Below are 19,221 nucleotides of genomic sequence, written 5' to 3'. Positions count from 1 at the left end.
CAAGAGAAAAAATTGCTCAAATGGATTCAGGAATGGTCAAAATGGATATTTCTTTTGAAATATGATACCCAAAGGTTTTTATGATTACAATACTTCTTTTACTTTATACTCGAAAGTTTTTTTTTTTTTTTTTTTTTTTTTTTTTTATGACAAAAAATTTATAAAGCTCACAATTTTGTGACATAAACCCTGGCACAATATCTTATTTTAAAGCTAACTGATATTAAAACAAGGTTATTTTGGATTTAATTCTAATAGAATAACTTGTTTTAATTACTTCCTTGTACCAAATAAAGAAAGTGTTGCAACTGCAAAAAATTTCAGTTAGCAGATTTTAACAGAAATACCTATTTTGGTCATTCATGAATACATTTTGACTATTTTATTGCATAATGTAAAGACAGAATGCAGGACTCTTTATTCAAAACGGATTGTAAAATGGACTTTTTTTCATGATATCTGTGCATATGTACATAGCATTTCACATAACTAAAAAATAAATGGCTAGAGAACATTGAAATTCTGCATATGGGACTGTAATAACATCTAGTTATGCACCTCCCTTTTTTATTGCAATAGGCAGTACGAAAACTATACATAGAGATACCCAACCCCATTACCTGGCCTTTATTTTTACGAATATTGGTCATATGCATCCAATTACAGAAATGTTTTAAATGATGAAAATATACATATTTCAGCAATATAAAATTTAAAAAAAAAAAAAAAAAAAATTAGATTTTGGACAAATAACAAAATTTACTTCTGATGCAATCTCCCAGTTACTATACCTATATTTGGGAAAGTTTCATACTAGTTATGAAAAAATAAAAATCTAAGAAGTCTGATTCCCGTATGACAAAAATTTAATAGGACATTTAATTTCAAAACTTGAAATGCTTGATGTAATTTTCAACTTGCCTTGAGAAATCTGTTAATTAAATTTAGAATAATTTGAGGATATAAGTTTAAATGAAGTGCAGCAAAAAATTGTGTACAATTTAATATAGGCCATACAAGGAAGTCATGTGGTGTCCAAATAAGATTTTTTTATTAACTAATATGACTTATTTACGTATACCTTGCAATATTTCAAAATTTTACTAAAATTTATTTAACAAACAATTCCAAAATATTTTTAATACACAAGGTGAGCAAAATTCCTTCTCCTGATTGTAAACATTTACTTGAAATAACTACGGAAGATAGAAATGTAAAATCTTTATCGTTACGAAGCCCTACACCTTGTATTTGATTGCACCAAAGAATAGTTAGTAACAAATTGTCATCAATGAAAGGAAAAAAAAAAAAAAAAAAGGCTAAGTGTATTTTGTGGAAGTAAATTATCTTTCAGTGGTGGTTTAGAAGTCTGTATGAATGTCCAGATGTTAACAGCTGCAAAAATTAATTAAAATACTAAAAAACTGATAACATTGGTAACTTTAGAAGAAGTAAAGAAAGTACAGGCCAAAATAACAGATGCTATATCAAATGTTACAAAGAAAATGTTGAAGAACATGTGATGAAAACTCATGATATAATTTTCTTATGAATTACATGAAAAAAAATCTTGAAGTCAATTATTAAGATAAGGTATGATGAACACATTTTATTTACAAAACAAATATAAAAGTAATCAACTTGATGCTATATTGTTCACCTGAAGTGTCTTAATTCAATTTTTTATCTGGCTGCATGCAAAAAATGAAAATTCTGTGGATATCATGTGACACATGACCAAGAGTACAAGGTGTGATAAAAAAAAGGGGGACAGAGAGATTCGTCCAATAAATCACTGTACTTACAGAATCAGTTCTCTGTGACATTACCACCTTCAAAGTAATTCCCTTCAGCATTCACACACTTTTGCATTCGGTGCTGCTATTGCTGGGAACAGTTCTGGAACGAGGTTTTTGGAAGGCCCTTCAGGAAATTCTCAGTTTTTGCCTGAGCTCTTTAACTGAGGAAAAATGGGTTCCCTTTAAGTCAGTTTTAACTTAACGAAATAAAAAAAAGTTGCATGGAGCCATATCAGGTGAATAAAGAGGATGCCCCATTGCAGTAATATTTTTGCTGGTCACAAACTGCTTGACGGATAGAGCCGTGTGAGCGGGTGCATCATTCTACAACTGTGGCCTTTTTTTCCCTAATTTTTTCCTCAAGTCTTTTTTAGTACTTCAATGTAGTAGTATTGATTAACACTCTGACCACTGGGAACCCATTCAATCATGATGAACGTGCTGGGCACCCAGTGCCTAGCACATTCATCATCTTCCATACTGTCCCTTCCCCTCAAAAACATGCCATTCAAACACATGTGCATGAGACAAAGTTTCACCTCCATAAGCCTCGGTTAACATTTGAAATGCTTCCTCCAAGGCTGATTTCTTAAGTTTCACAAGAAACTTGATATTGATTTGCTGTTCCGGTTTTACATTAGACATTTTTCCGGCAGAATGCAGTTTCACATTTTCACTTAGTGATGCAATACTTCCCACTGGCGTTGGTAGGTTAAGTCGAAACTTGCACATGGATAGAGGGTGTGTGTGGCATGACATCACCAAAACAGTTGTTGCCAACTCCATTCTTTTTTCAAGCTACACACTTAGAGTCGCTTTTTTTGGGGGGGGGGTCACAACTTGTATATATTCTGTTCAAATAATGACATACAGCAGGGCTGTCCAACTGGCGGCTCGCCAAATTATTTTTAAGGCCTGCGAGTACATTTTACTATGAATAAATTTATGTTACTAAATTATTATTATTAATATTAAAATTATTTTACTATGTGAAAATTTAAATCTAATTTGAATTTAAAGTAGGTACTATTTAGTTTGGGTAACTTCACTTAACCTGGCTGAATACAGCAGCAATCTGTTTAATGTTTGATGATGGTTGGCGCCACATATAATATTTTTGGTTGCTTGTTGTTTATCTATGGTTGGAGCATGTGATGCGCACACTACCCTGCACTATTTGGTTGATTCATGCAATCATGCGAGTGCGGTCTTGTCTAGAATTTGTTGAGGGGTGACTGTGTTATAATATTATTAACTTAATTTCATATTTATTTATTTATTAAAATTATTATTGAATATGAGTGCTACTAATAAAAGAAAAATAGACCTCGAAAATCAAGAATTTCAAGATTGCTGGGAGATAGATTATTTATTTATTCTGAACAAGAATGGTAAACCACAGTGTTTGAAATGTTTACAAATCATAGCTGTATGTAAAGAATATAACTTGAAGCGCCATTATCTTTCCATGCATGAAAAAGTATCATTCGTACATGCGAGACATGAAAAAAATGAAAAAGCAGCTGGATCATCAAACAATTTATTTTAATTAAGAACCAAAATTTCAAGAAGCATCTGTAGCTGCATCATTTGAAGTTTGTTTAGAAATAGTAAAGGCAAAGAAGCCCTTTTTGAAAAGAGAATTCATTAAAAAATGTGCCATAAAAATGGCTCAAGCATTTAATGACAATGAAATGGTAAGAAAATTTCAAACAGTATCACTTTCTCACCAGACTGTAAGCCGACATGTAAACGAGCTTAGCATGCATGTCACTAATAAATTAGAAAACCTAATCAATAGTTGCTGCTATTTTTCGGTAGCATTGGATGAAAGCAGACATTTCCGATACAAGTGAAATGCTTATCTTTATAAGAACTATAAATGAAAACTATAATTATTCAGAAGAACTTTTAAAATTACAATCATTACACGGAACAACAAAAGGTGAAGATATTTACAAACAATTAAAATGGTTAGTAGAGCAACATGGCGGATTTGACAAGTGCACTGCTATTGTAACCAACGGTGCCAGAGCTATGACGGGTAAAAATATTGGGCTCACGGGGACTTTTGCAAAAGGAAGGAAGAACATGTCGTATGTTACACTGTATTATCCATCAGAAGGCATTATGTAGTTTATCCCTACAACTAAAAGACATAATGGACAAGGTTTGCAAAATTACTAATTTTGCAATTAACAGCAGAAATCGTTCTCTTACACAGCATTTAAAACATTTTTGGATGAATTGGAAACTGAATATGGAGATCTGCTTTTACATAGTAACGTTTGTTGGTTAAGCACTGGAATGTGGAGGAGATTCTTTACACTTCAAAAAAAAAGTTCATCTTTTTCTCACAGAAATTGCCATCGATGAAAATTTGACAGGAAATTTAGTTGATAAAAATTTTATTTATTCACTTGCTTTCCTAACGGACATTACAAATTATTTAAATATTTTGAATAAATCCTTGCAAGGACAAGATCAAAATGTGTGTTGCCTTTATAAATATGTTACTGGATTTAGAAACAAATTAAAATTGTTAAGGTTTAATTTGGAGCAAAATAATTTATTTCATTTTGAATTTTGCAAAGAGATCTATGAAGAAATGAAGGAGTGTAATATAAAAGCGAATTTTAAAATATTTCCATCAAAATTAGATATGCTAATTACAGATTTCAATGAAAGATTTTCTCAATTTTATCATCTTAAACTGTCTATTGATTTATTTTGTGACTTAATTAATATTGGTATCAACTCCATTGATCTTAAATATCAAATAGGATTATGTGACCTGCAGGCTGACCCATTTTTTTACATCTCGTGGAGTCACTGGAATAGAAATATTCAAATTTTTAGATAAAGAGAAATATCCAAAATTGAGAGATTTTGGACTTCAAATTGTATCAATGTTCAGAAGCACATATATCTGCAAGCGTGCATACTCCGATACGAAATATATAAAGTGCATACTTCGATACGAAATATAGAAACAGTTTGAAAGATTCCACTCTTGAAGATATAATTAGACTTGCCACAACAAATATTGATGTGGACATAAAAGATATTGTTGTTAAACAATTATGGTCACAAAGTTATCATTAACATATTACGAATATTTTAAAATTTTCTTTTAAGTATAAATAAAATATTTTTTAATTAACATAAACTGACTTTTCATTTATCAACCATCTTGGCCCCTGAAATGTTTGAAGAAAATATAGCTATGATAAGTTGGACAGTGCTGGCTTAGAGTATATGTTACATGGAAAATGTCACAAACATGCTATTTCCCAAGTTACAAAAAAAGGTACTTACTGAAATTTATAAACTCAATACTATTCTGTACTGCAGTAACCATTAAGAAATATATAAAAATGTCTAATTACAATAGTTAATTAATTATCTGTGCAATAAACTTTTGGAATTAGGAAATGATTTTTTGCTAACCCTGTACATTATTCACACCACACACAAAATAAATAAAAAATTAAAGTACTTCTTCAGTTACCTTCTGAATTACATAAATTTAAATAGTTAGACAGGATCTAATCACAACATCAATACAAAATTAACAAGACAGATTTGCTAATATATAGAGAGATTTGCTTGGGGTATGTTGGTCCAAAATTTGGAAAACTATTTTCATACATATGACTTACATCCTTAAAATATATCTAATAACAATATCAGCTTAAAAAAAGAATTTAGAGTGCCCATTTATAACCGAAGTAGCTTCTTCATATTTTCGGCATTAAAGAGTTCTGAGCAATACAAGAAAGAAGCACATTAATTATTTTCAAACACAGTAGAAAAATCATTTTTATCTTGTGTTTGCTAAGCACATATAGCAACTGGCATTATCTACTTACAATGAAAATTCATTTCAGCACCATTAAAGGGCATGCAATTTTTTATTCAGAATAAGATGAGGATGAATGTAACATACATTAAGCACCTCAAAATACTACTAAAATATTATTTGCAATACTAAAAATTGTCATGTATATGCAAAATAAAATTACACAATATATATGATGAAAAAAAATTACTAAAATACTTACATTTTTATGCAAAACCCGGATATATATGTATTAGTTACTATTGGTGATATATACAGTCAAAAGTCGTTAATCCGGACTCGTCGGCACTTCGGCGATTCCGGATTATAGATCATCAGTTTAAATCTGGTAAGATGGCATGCAGAAATTATAAAATTAAAAATATGAAACCGTAATTTATGAAATAAAGAACAATTATGATCTAAAGGGTATCAAAATTTACAAAAAGAAAAAAAAAAAAAAAAAAAAAGCTTAATATTTATTTGTTTACTTTATCAAACATTTCTTTCAATGTAAGTTGTTTAAGTTGCTTCGTTTTTATGTGATAATACTTTCTCTTTAATTCTATAAACAGACATAATTTCTTGTTCAGTTACAAAGTTCCGCTGTTCAAGTCCTATAATTGCTGTGTCGAGAATACCGACTAATTTGTCAATCGAAATGTTTCGTTTTCAATAACCTCTGTCACTTTCTTCGCTATCGGAAGCAAATTATAATGACGAGGAATTTGATTTAAATCATATTAAAGACGGAGTACATCGAGATGAAATACTACATTTAGTAAGGAATTATAAGCCAAATAAAATAAAAACATCTGCCCTGAAGATAAGGATAGTGCTGACAGAACAACTTCCAATTCATTTCGCCTCACGGCGTTAAAGATAAACAAACGTTAAAGTTTAGATAAACAAAGGATATGCCTTTATCCATTTTTTGCAGCAATTCCACTTTTTGTTTAATGGACTTCGAAACATACTTTCACTTTGTAGATCCTTTACATATTAATAACTATATATCAGAAATTCTATTTGAGATAATCGAAAGTTCAAGCTTACTTTTATAAAATTGCTCTAACAGTCTGCAAAAAATAATAAGCCGAATCCAATTCGAAGATTAAGGAACAATGCAATCTGCAACATTAACTGAATTAGATAATTTTAGCTTAGCTTATACTGTCCGTTATACATTAAACGCGCTTCGTAAACGTATTTTGTGTGTGCGCACATGCATATTTGCAGACGTAAAGGACTTACGCACATGCGTCAACGTGACGCACGCGCAGAAAGTTTGTAGCTTTCAGGTCCGGATTATGAGTGTCCGAATCAACGACTTTTGACTGTACAGCTGTTTCCATACTAGCATCGGAAATACTGATGGCAGAAGACTTTTATAATTTGAATTTTAAATGGAATAAAAATAACAATACTTACCAACGAAACACGGTTTACTACACTAAAGAAATTATTTATACATATAGATTATAATCATTATAATCTATATTAACGTTTGTTTATCTTAATGATTATTTATAAAGAAATAAATACGTGCTTGATTTTGCTCTGAAATCTAGAATCAAAATTAAATATATAAATTTGAATTCTTCCACTGAATGCTGGTAGTAAATGTGCTGCTGAAAACCAAACAAAAAATTTTCTAACATTTAACTAAAACTAATTAAACTTTAAAAATTATATATCAATATAATTAACAAGGTCATAATAACACAGTACATTCAGTCAAAATTAGATATTAGTACCTGTCTTGGATATCATATTGCATGAACAAATCATTAATAATAAATGGCTTTCTCAAATTTGCATACTCCACAGCTTTTGCCAAAGGAAAACCTTTAGAATGGAATGAAATAAGGCAATCACATAAAGGCCATTTTTCTACAGGTTCCTAAACAATAACAAGAAATTAAAGACTTATGATCAATTGAATTAAACTCAGTTATACATCTTACAACAATTAATAAAAATGATTAAAAATTATTGAAAAATTAAAAATTCATTGAATATGCTGTTAAATGAACATTTCTGCATGAGAAATAAATTTATTACTTTGAATATGAATATATGATATTTATGTGTCAGTGCGACCATCTTTGTGCAGTTTGCCAATATTTTTATAGAAGAAAAAGAATGATGATTTAAAATTGCAAACAATCATTTCTCTCGTGTATACATATTTTATGTTTACACATATTATTACATATATATATATTATGTTTAAATTAGGTATTTATACTGAAGATCAAACAATAACCCAATTAATAAGTGGATTTTTGGTGTTTCTGTTCTGGTGGAAAATTTGAAGTGACTGCTTCAAAAACAGATTCAAAGCAATTGTTCTCTTAACCAATTTTGTGGCCAAATAATTGGTTTCCCCCCCAGAAATTTTACTGTAATTTTTTTCACTACAGATAAATCACTTAAGCACTTATTTTCCCAAAAGAGATTGAGATAAAAATTATCTTGAATTGTCTATAAGAAACCACTGGAGAATTTTTATGAGCATGAATACCAGAATTTGGCACCTTCTGAAAATCTGATGACTAAGAAAAAGGTTATGCTAACACAAATACAAACGAATAATTATTTGCAAATAACTTACATTCAGTATGACATCTTCAGGAAATACGATAGTTTTCAAGTATTCAAATTCCTCAAGGCGAGTTAGTATTTCCTTCATGGGCTTAGACTGTGATTTTTTAGACATGGCACAAATACCAACAATAACTTGTTTGCCTTCAGACAAGTCATCGTCATCTGTATTTTTTTCACTGTCCTAAACATGCATAAAAATATATTGCTCAATACAATTTTTATGTTTGCAACTATAAAACAATAATTAATATTGATAATAAAAATTTGTATTAATCCGTTTAAAACTTCGGACTGTATTAAAGATAATATTTCTTTTTTATTATAATGTATTTCAATGACATGGATTCCATACCTTTAGTAAATTAAGTAAAATACAATACAAAATTTTACTTTTGTATATACAGAAGTACTACGCCATATTTTTAAATAATAGCTGAACAAAAATTAAACAAAATATTGTTCCAAAGCTATATTAGTAACTATGTAAAATAAATAATTCTACATGGTAACTAAAGGATGGAAAAAAATGGATAAAATAAAAATCACAGGATTTATCTCAAAAACTAGTATATAATTTAAACCAATAATAATGCCTTAATTATTGTTGGTTTAAATTATTATTGGTTAACTAAATAACCAATAATAATGCCTTAATAATCAATAACATTTTCATATTAAGTGCCTAATCACATTTGTTTCAAAACTGATTTTGAAAAATTTGGTTAAAAATATCAAAGAGAAATTAAGGAAATGTTAATTTTTCATGAAATATTTATCAGCTGTAAAGATGGGTAAAAATTAAAACCAAAAAAAGTGAACAAACATACTATATTCTTATGAAAAAAGACAGAAACTGGAAATTTACTTTTATGAAGTAGACACAATAAATTTCAAATCAAAATTTATAAAATAATAGTGAATTATATAACAATAAATGAAACTTAAAACATTTGACATGGCAAAAACTCAAATTTTTAATTCTGAAAACTAACACTGAAAACAGCACTAATGAGGACAGGACTGAGGAGAGGAATGTTTACAGAATCACTACAAAACTTTCAGAGGAGATGAAGAATATGAATAAAACAGGTACACAGTTATGTCCCTTTGCAATCACCCACAATCTCCAAAACAAAGCATATGAAGTAGGGCACACAGCCATATTTATTTTCAGAAATTAATTAGTAATTATGATGTACCTGCAAATTACAACATCACTGTGTAATGAGATACACTTCTGGTAGACGGCATGCATGTGATAAATGGCAATGATAATTGCATGAGTACTGTGATAAAGTATGAACATGTTCAACTCCCATCAAATAATGTTTCAGAGAAATAAGTATGCAGTATGATTAGCGAAATGTCTTTTAATCCTCATATTTCAAAACAAACACTAATCATAGAGGTGATGTGGAACTATGCCAACAGATAACACAGTTCCAACCTATATTCACAAGTGATTTGTACATGAGTTGTTTACCCTATTGCAGCAATAAAAATCTTCAACTGGAATTTTTGAAAATGTGAGGAAACACCAAAAAAAAAAAAAAAAAAAAAAATGCAGAAAATTGAGAAATTTCTTGAAACAGGTGGTATACTGAAAAAAATCATGAAATTGTTAGGATATTTTATATAAAACTCCAGAAAACACATTACATGAAAGTTGTTAAAAATAGAAAACCTCAAATCTGACAGATACTCTATATTTGCTAATCTACAGCTGCAAATATTGCCGGCATACATGTGATGTGATTTTATACATCTAGTTCTAAGGGTTGCCACAACTGTGAAATGCCACAGTTTGCACTTGTTTTGTTTACAGACTTCACATATCTAAAAGTTTCGTGACAACTGTTAATGGGAAATCCGACAGTTTTCTCTATAAGTTGAAAGTGAATAACTGACAGGCCACAGGAAACAATATTCTTCAAATACTTGTCTGGTTATTTGAAAAGCACACTGAGAAATGAAACATTTGAAAAGTTAAAACCTTAAACAACATAAAAAAGTTGCTGAAAATTATATCTGTAAATTATTTAGTATTGCTTACATATTCTAAAAATTGCTCAAGTGGAGGAACGTGCATATAAATATAAAAGGAACTAATTTAATGGCCATGGAAGCACTTACTCATTTTAATGACACTTAAAATTTTAATTCTGAGGTAAAAAAATTAATCCTGTTTATAGCAGTACTAAAGCATACTGTATGTTTTTCACCAGTCTGCCTCATATTTGCAAATGAGATAACAGACGAAAGACTCATCAAGACAATTTTGCGAACTTCACTACCAATACAAAATATATATATAAATACATAAAAATATATACTGAGACCTCTTGAAAAACTACACTTTAAAAATGAAATGCATATAATTAATAGTAAAGAATAAAACAGAAATGCAGAGCTAGCAAAAGAAAATGACCAATAAAAGCAAATATTGCTTAAATTTTCAATAGAATTGCTCTTAAATTAGCTTATATTTATCTGAATGAAATTTTTCAAAACTTTTTGAGGGGGGGGGGATTGATTCTTTCCGGGAAAAGAGAGGTAGCAGCTTTTATAAAGCATAACATGCATTAACTAAAGCAGTATTTTAAATAAACTTTGATGTGAAAACAGTTTTAAAAAGGCATTTAAGGTTTAAATGCTAGAAGTATTTACTGAAATATAATAATGAATTATTCAGCTTCAATTCAACTGCAGGTAAAGAGTCTCAAAATAAAGATATTCCAGGTTCCCATAAATTTATATTTTTACTATAAGAACAATATTTATATTTTTACTATAAGAACAATGATTATTATAAAACCTCCCCCTTATGAAAATAAGATGTTTAATTTTGTCACAATGGATGACTTTTGAATACAATCTAAAAACTCAAAACATAACATTTTAAATAGTTTTTATAAATATACTTTATATCTAATAATAATACATATCTTCATCCAATTAATAATTACACATGATAAATGTTACAAGTAGTGTTATTAGTTTAACTTGCTATTTTCAGTACTAAATAATAAATGCCATGCAGACAGTGCAAAATAAGACATTGTAGTATTCTTTTAAAAGCATAAAAGAAGAATAAGAAAGGAAAAAGAGTTAGCTTTTAATGCATGATAAAATTTAATCTAACAGCAATAAATAATTACCTACAGAAACATCACACAAATAAATGCATTCACGGCTGAGAAATGAAAGATTTGAAATGGACAAGAAAAGCATATGAAGATAAAAAATATCAATAATACCACTCACTATGAAAGTATTCAGAAAAAGAAAATTAACATTTAAGAAGCAGATTAAAACATACAGCTATTTTGTATCACATATGTATTTACAAAGCAGAGAGAAGAAAAAAATGTTATGTAACGCAGTTTTTTTAAAAAATGGAATCAACATTTAATTAAAAAGCAAACAACCCAAAACAGAAATTTCAAACCAAGCACACCAAAATCCTAAATAGTCTGTCATAAAAGAAACAAACCTATACCACAAAAATTAATGCAAAATGTAACAAATTTCAGTTAAATCGTTTGAATATTGTTTATCTAAAAACAAACATAAAATGAAGCAAAACAACATCCAATACACGCATAGGTACCATGGATAAGAAACAAGCGCAGCAGTCTGGGGTAATGGGGCTGGAATGCAACATACAGGGGCGACTAGGACTAAAAATTCTGGAAAAGAAAAACAGTTTTAATTTTTTTATCAGGGTAGATAAGAAGCAGAAATTACAAAAATTCAGCAACAAAATAATAACTTACATAATAATGAGGAAGGAAAGTAGCAAAAAAGAAAATATTTAAAAATGAGTCATATTTTTGCATACAAAATTACTTATTTTAAAAAATTTTATTAAAATAAATAATAATAATAAATGGCATCTTTTAGCAAAGCAGAAGTTATGAGAGAACATTTAAAAATGGATATCGAGGGGCAATGAGAAAAACTAGACGGAATTTCTAAAGCATATTCTACACAAGCTCTTTGGCAAGTCAAAATGACCCCAAATGTAATTAATTTTATTTAAAAAAATTCTTCATTGCATAAGTGTGTGTGTATATATATACAGGGTGTTTCATAGATCATCGGACAAACTTGGAGGAGTGATGGAGCATAATAAAACATGCATTTTTAATAGGAATGTAGGGTCTAAAGTGACGGGTTAAGGCAGGAATGCAAAAAAAAAAAAGATACGAGAGGAAAATGTGTTTAACAAATGATATGAGAGGAAAATCAACACAAAGTGCTTCTTTGTAGCAATACAGTATTCACAATAAATGTTCAAAATTGTGACCACCAGCAGTAATACATGCTTGATAACGTTGCAGAAGAGATTGATGAACATTTTGAAAACGACAAGCATTCCGCACACGCTTGCAGCTGCGATGAATAGTCGTGCAACGATGTCTTCCAGCAACGGGAGTCTCGTAAATGATGCTCTTCAGATGACCCCATAAAAAAAATCTAAGCTGGATAAATCTGGCGAACGGGTCCACCACACCCAATCCATCGGCCCGGAAATGTCCCATCCAAGTAATTGTGGACCCGCATGTGGTTATAGGCTGGTGCACCAGCATGCTGGAACCACATGCGATCACGAACGACATCCGGAATATGCTGCAGCAACTCCGGTAGAACCTCTTGCAGAAAAATATGATAACATAAGCCATTTGTACGTGCAGGTAAGAGGTATGGGCCTATGAGGTAGTCGTTAAGAATACTCGCCCACACATTCACGGAGAAGCGGGTTTGGAATGCATCTGTACGTGTGAGATGTGGATTATAAGTTGCCACACGTGCATGTTGTGGCTATTGAAGATGTGTTCTGTGAGAAAGTTGCCTCTTCCATGAATAGCACATCTGATGAGAAATCCACTTGCGCCGCACACTGCTGCAAGAACCAATGACAGAAATGAACTGAAAGAGGGTAATCTGAGTCTTGCAAGGCTTCGACTCTCTGCAAATGGTATGGATGCAAACCATTTTCCTGCAACTCTCCAAACGGTGGAATGACTTAGCTGCAGACGACGTGCTCTTATGGTTGTCTGAGGTGATTCATGTACAATGTTCAAGATGGATTCTTCAATGTGAGGCTGTTGTGCACTTCTTCTTCCACTCCTAGTGTCAGAAGTGGCTTCAAATAAGCTGTTTTCACACAGAGACAGAGGCAACCTCTTGAACATTGTAAACTTCGGCGTACGCCTGTTCAGAAACCTGGTACAACCGTAGCACTGCTCTGCCGTTCCCATTAACAGCACCATACGTGAGATGCACGTCAGCTTTTTCCCTGTGCGTAAACTCACCCATCACGCTCGACATCAGAGTTGCGAATGATCCTCTGTTGTATCGGATCGTGGTTTGTCCGCCTCACTATCGTCCTCTACCACTGCATTGCCAGCCAATCACAGCTGTAGTTCCTATTACTGTTAGTGTTCCCTTTTGTGAACATGTATTGTGAATACTATATTGCTGCAAAGAAGCACTTTGTGTTGATTTTGTACATAAACACATTTTCCTCTCATGTCGTTTTTTTGCATTCCCGCCTTAACCCATCACTTTACATTCCTATTAAAAAAAATGCATGTTTTAGTACGCTCCACCACCCCTTCAAGTTTGTCCCATGATCTATGAAACCTTTTATATATATATACACATACACACTCTGTTGTAAAATAAATATATGTACCCAGAAAAAATTGGGTTATGATGGCCCTCAAAATTTAATCGCTAATTAAGCGAGATGTAATATGTAGCAAACTATAAGGTTGTGTGACAAGATTTCGGAAAAATATCTGGGTTGATTAGCGATTCAATCTTGGAGGCCGCTACAATAAGGAAGTACCAAGAACTGGGCCACAACAATGAAACCCAGCAGTAGTATAGTTGTCAAGCAGCCAAACAAATGATATTAAAAAAAAAAAAAAAATTATTTATGAGTAGCACTACATAAAATATGAAAATAAGTAGGTGGTAAAGCCACCCCTGGCATCTATACAATGATGGGTATACTCATTTGGGCATGGAGCCTATTAAATTGCCAATGTCCCAGCGGTAGATTGTGCCATAAATGACGCAACTGGTCAGCGAGTTGGGACATATTTGTATACGGCTGAATATGCCTGCCCAACATGTCCCAAACATGTTCGATAAGCGACAGGTTTGGAGACTTGCCAGGCCAGTCGAGGACATTAACATGTTGAAGACCTTATTGAGAAAGTCATACTGTATGTAGTTGAGCATTGTCCAATTGGAAAACAGAACCTGGATGACCTGTTAACATAAGCATGCACAGGGGCCATGCTAATCTTCTTTGTATTGTTTCAATTTTAGCATATGTACTGTCGAAGCAAGTATACATAAGCAGTATGATCAGTTGCAAATTGTCATCAATGCACCTGCGAGCAGTCAGAATACATCACAACACAACTAGTGGTGAACAACAACTATCCCAACTGATCACTACCCAGACTATCCCACCCTATGTTCTGACTGTGTGTATGCCACTCGGTAACATATGGTACATTGGACTGCTCACCTTTCTGTCTCCAGACACGTGTATGGTGGTTATCAGCATTAAGATAAAAGCATGCTTCATTGCTGAAGACCATACTTCTCCAATTAGACCTGTGAAGCTTGAGTGAGAGCAGCACAATGCAAGATAACTCTGCTCATGGTGGGGTGTCAATTGCAAGCGCTTTAATGGATGTTGAGATCCGTGACCAGCACCAACTAGTTTTCGGCAAATCATACCTCTGGATATTCATGGATCCCTGCTAATTGGCAGATGGCATTGAATTGATGATATACTAATAATGCATCACTTTGACTAATATGCTGGCCAATTTGCCTATTTTAGTCCCCTTTTACATTTTACCAGCGCTACACACTTCAGACCGCCATTGTATCACTATGCAATGTTGATTGGTACAGCAAGTTTAATCATTTACACAACTCGCTAAAGTACATTTGCATGCCGCATTTTGTAATTGTGGCTCAATTTTTTCTGGGAGCATATATTTTTTTTTTTTTTGCAACAAAACACACATATATATATTACATGCAAGCAACAATCTGATATTTTTACATTTATATTGATTCATTACAACAGATGAAAATAAATATTAAAATTCCAGATTTATGTCATTTAGCATGAAGTCTCACATTTCTAATATGAACAATCATTCCATTTTTTTCATATTTATTTTTTAAATACTGATATCAATTAAATTCAAACAAACGGGATTCAACATTTTTTTCCAGCAAAAATATTTCAGATGAAAATTATTCCATATAATAGCAAATACTATACTGCTGAGTATTAAAAATATAATACAAGGAAAAATGCATTTGATTGGTCCAGAATTTACAAATCACTGAAGATCATAAAAATGATGATGTTGCATCACACAAGCAAATTATGTGAAATAGAAATACTCTAAAAAATGGTTAAAGGAGAAATAATGCACAGCCAGTGAAAGTACTGAAAATGAGTAGCCACTGAATTATGTAGCAGAGAATAATGATCCAACGTGTTTTTCTTACATCTAATTTCCAAGCTACCTATAGAAAATCCATAATTCTTTCAAATTCTTGATCCTTTTCTAAAAATGATTTTAACTAGAGATTGAAGCCTTCATTTATCATTTTCAAAGTTAATCATTTGCCTGTTTTGCCCATGCATCGTATGGGTGCTGCTTTTGGAGTTTTATTGATTTGCCTATACATTGTATGGATAATTTCATTTCACTGTTACTTTTACTGTTTTGTCCATACCTTCTCTATTTTTAATATCAAATTAGTCATATAGATGGCAGTAGATACCCACTAAATGACAATTTGTAAAGTCTATTTTGTTCTATTCCAACTGGTTCAAAAGCATCCGTTTGTTTCACGCTATTTGCATGACTCGACAAATTTTTATATTTCAGTGCTTAACTTTTTGCAATTTATCTTACTGTTGATTTAATAATTTTTATGATGTATTCAAGTAGTTAAAACTGTTTTTTTTAACCATAAAATAATGGCTAGTTCACAATGTATGCAGCTAATTACTTACAATTCAGGGTAATTCTTTGTTACAGTGGCCCCAGAGATTGAACCACCAATCAACTAATATATCTCACCAAAATCCGGCTGTGTTCTTATACCTTGGTAAATGATCATATATCAGCACTGGCTGCATGTTCTTATACTTCACTACATAATCATATATTAGCACCATGTTGCATTTCTACTCTCACCACCTATTCTTATATTATTCATTTTTGATGAAGTTTTCATATTTGCATTTTTTATTTAAAAATATATTCATTTTTTTTTAATGTATGAATATCATGTCAACAATCTTTAATTTACCAAATATTTTTTCAAGAAAGAAGTCTTTTATCTGTCAAACAAATATGCAAAAATGGCCACAATCTGAAATTTTATGTTATGTTAACACCAAAACCATTTAAAGGTGCAATGTTAAAAATTGTAAGAAGAAGAAGGGCCTCTGCATTGCAAATTGGTTTTTCAGTGGTTCCAGAATATCATGCATCACTGTTATCAGATTTATGTATTCTTGTGCAGATAAGTTGACGTGTATGAAATGGTATAACAAATAGATTAATGAAAAAGTGTGAAAGTGATGCAGTTGACTGGAACAATTACATACAATTAAATAATAATAATAAGGATACAGATAAGGATTCTTTAAAATATTCTTAGGAAACAACATGTGTATTATTGTCATTATTATACACTGTGCACTTTTACATTCAAGCTTAATAAAATAAAAGATGAGATCTTGGTGCAAATATAAAATTGTCAAATATGGTTCTGGGCCACTATAACAAAGAAGTGTCCAATTCAGACTGATTCGGTATCAGAACCTGAAATGCCTGTAAATGAATCTAGAAGCAGTAAAAGTTCTCGAGATGACTTCAATGCTAGTACATAAAACATGGCTGTAAAGACACAAACTTAAAGTTTCAATTGGATATTATTGTTTGACTGACTGAAAAGCATACAACAGTGGAGGGTAAATGAAAAATGTTTCTGGATCTTTACCAGCTTCACTAAGACTAGCAGAAAGACATTTTTACAGGTGATTTTATGCACAGGAAAAAAACCAACACCCGCAAGATGGTGCAATGTGTACTCGCTGAAGTAAAGTGCTAATAGAAAAAGAATTAAGAAACAGACTCAGTATTTTTATCTAGGCTATGCTTCTTACCTTGTTTTAAGATATATAACACTCAGATCTTTGGGGGTGGGAGGTTAAGAAATTGTAACTGTAGTAATTGTAGTTGAACATAATTGTATTTTTTATATATATACAGTCAAATACTGAAAATCCGCCAACCTGAAATCCACGTTGCCTCTCAAAATATAAACATTTAGTTTATAGGTTCCGGAAACCACAACATGGAGTATGAAATATCGAAAAAAAAGTACTTATTGGATAATGACGCCATAATTACCAAATAATAATGAGTCATAACGGAAATACCAAATTATTGACATCATGATAAGAGTTTTTCCCCCTCTAATCTGTATCGAGGTAAAAAAGCAGATGATTAGCTCTTCTTTCAAGTTCATGCTTCACGATGTTGTACTTTCTGAGCTTTGTTATTTCGAGATTGTTTAGTGATGTTGTGTTTTTTATCCGGATATTTTGTGGATAAATTAAGAATATTTTTAATTTCAGCACTTTTTAATACAATGACAGATAAGAAACGCACTCGCGATTTTACTGCTTGCAACGTTGAAAAATGTAAACACATTGCATTGACGGTAATGAAAAAAGTGGAAATTCTGCTAAAGATGTAGGTAGATACTTCTGCTCGGTTTATGGCGGAATTGCCACACGGACTGTGTATTTATATATGGAACAATAAAGAAAAGCTGTTGAAATTTTACAGCAACAGTGATTCTAACACAGGAATCCGAAACCGGAAATCTTTACATGAGGGGAAATCGGCAAACCTCGATGCTGTCTTGTACGAGTGGTTCCAGCAGCGGCGAAGTGATGGGGTACCTATTTCAGGACTACTCCTGAGAGAAAAAGGGAAGCAGATTCATGCTGATTTAAAAATAGAGGAGCCTAATGTAAATGAACAATATAATATAATCAGTTTATATACGTAATAATAATTTACTGCATATAATTAATTATTGTATTAATGTATATAATAATTTAATTAAATGTATCTAATACGCCTTATTTATTTTGCACTTTTAATCTGAATATTATCTTTTCTGTCCTGAAATCCACAAAATCCTAAAATCCACACAACCTCTGGTCCCAAACATTGCGGATTTCTGTACAACCTGAACCATACATGCAACCATTCTACTGTATAACCATACATGCAACTTTCCTGTCAGGTGCTCATGTAAGAAGAACAGGCAACTTTCAGGAAAAATATTAAAGTTTCCAATGAAAAATTTGTGCTAACTGCCAAAAATATTACAAATGTTAACTTTAATAACATTTTCCTACTTACAAATGTAAAATAAACAAAAAATGCAATTAAAAAAATGTGATTTTTTGGATTAAATTCGGCAAAAAATGGAGCAGTTTAGCGGTTAACAGGTGAAGTCAGGAAGTCAGTTATTTTATATGCCCCTTGACACGCTGGCAATATAGTCGTCTTTTTAGCCTGCTTCAAAATATTGGTAATTTAAAAATTAAATTTCATATGTTAAACAATCATAGAGGCATCTCAAAACAACACATTTATATGAATGCATTCTGAAGAGAAAATTAAAAACATAATTTTAAGAAAAAGTAATATACTTTTGTGAAATATATGTAAAACATGAGAATAAATATACTATTTTTATACAGATTTTCAATATTTTGAGATGAAGACAAGAAAGAAATCAAACATTTTCGTTTGACAATTTACAAATAACTGCAATTACTACCAACATAAATCTAAAATTAAAAATGGTTTTGTTCACCTTTAA

At 31.4% G+C, this 19,221-nt stretch overlaps 1 protein-coding gene and 1 pseudogene across 7 annotated transcripts in view; both read right to left on the bottom strand.

Moving 5' to 3' along the window:
• Positions 1-19,221, bottom strand: part of l(1)G0196 (inositol hexakisphosphate and diphosphoinositol-pentakisphosphate kinase) — a 170,357-nt gene that overhangs the window by 132,568 nt on the left and 18,568 nt on the right. For 5 of the 7 annotated variants that reach the window (XM_085816612.1, XM_085816608.1, XM_085816606.1 and 2 more), the window contains exons 4-5: positions 8,258-8,431; positions 7,398-7,543 (exon numbers count right to left, since the gene is read on the bottom strand). In XM_085816612.1, coding sequence (XP_085672738.1) covers positions 7,398-7,543; positions 8,258-8,431 — 320 coding nt within the window. Of the gene's footprint in view, positions 1-7,397; positions 7,544-8,257; positions 8,432-11,860; positions 11,940-19,221 lie in introns of all 7 variants that reach the window. The other 2 variants (XM_085816609.1, XM_085816610.1) reach the window with 1 other exon arrangement.
• On the bottom strand, positions 14,521-14,619 carry LOC118191886 (U6 spliceosomal RNA; annotated as a pseudogene).

Source organism: Stegodyphus dumicola, chromosome 5 (assembly GCF_044657685.1).
Source record: "Stegodyphus dumicola isolate Sdum_Otavi_A_Nest chromosome 5, ASM4465768v1".
NCBI lineage: Eukaryota > Metazoa > Arthropoda > Arachnida > Araneae > Eresidae > Stegodyphus > Stegodyphus dumicola.
Note: the sequence above shows the minus strand (reverse complement) of the source record. Positions and strands in the feature narration are given on the sequence as shown.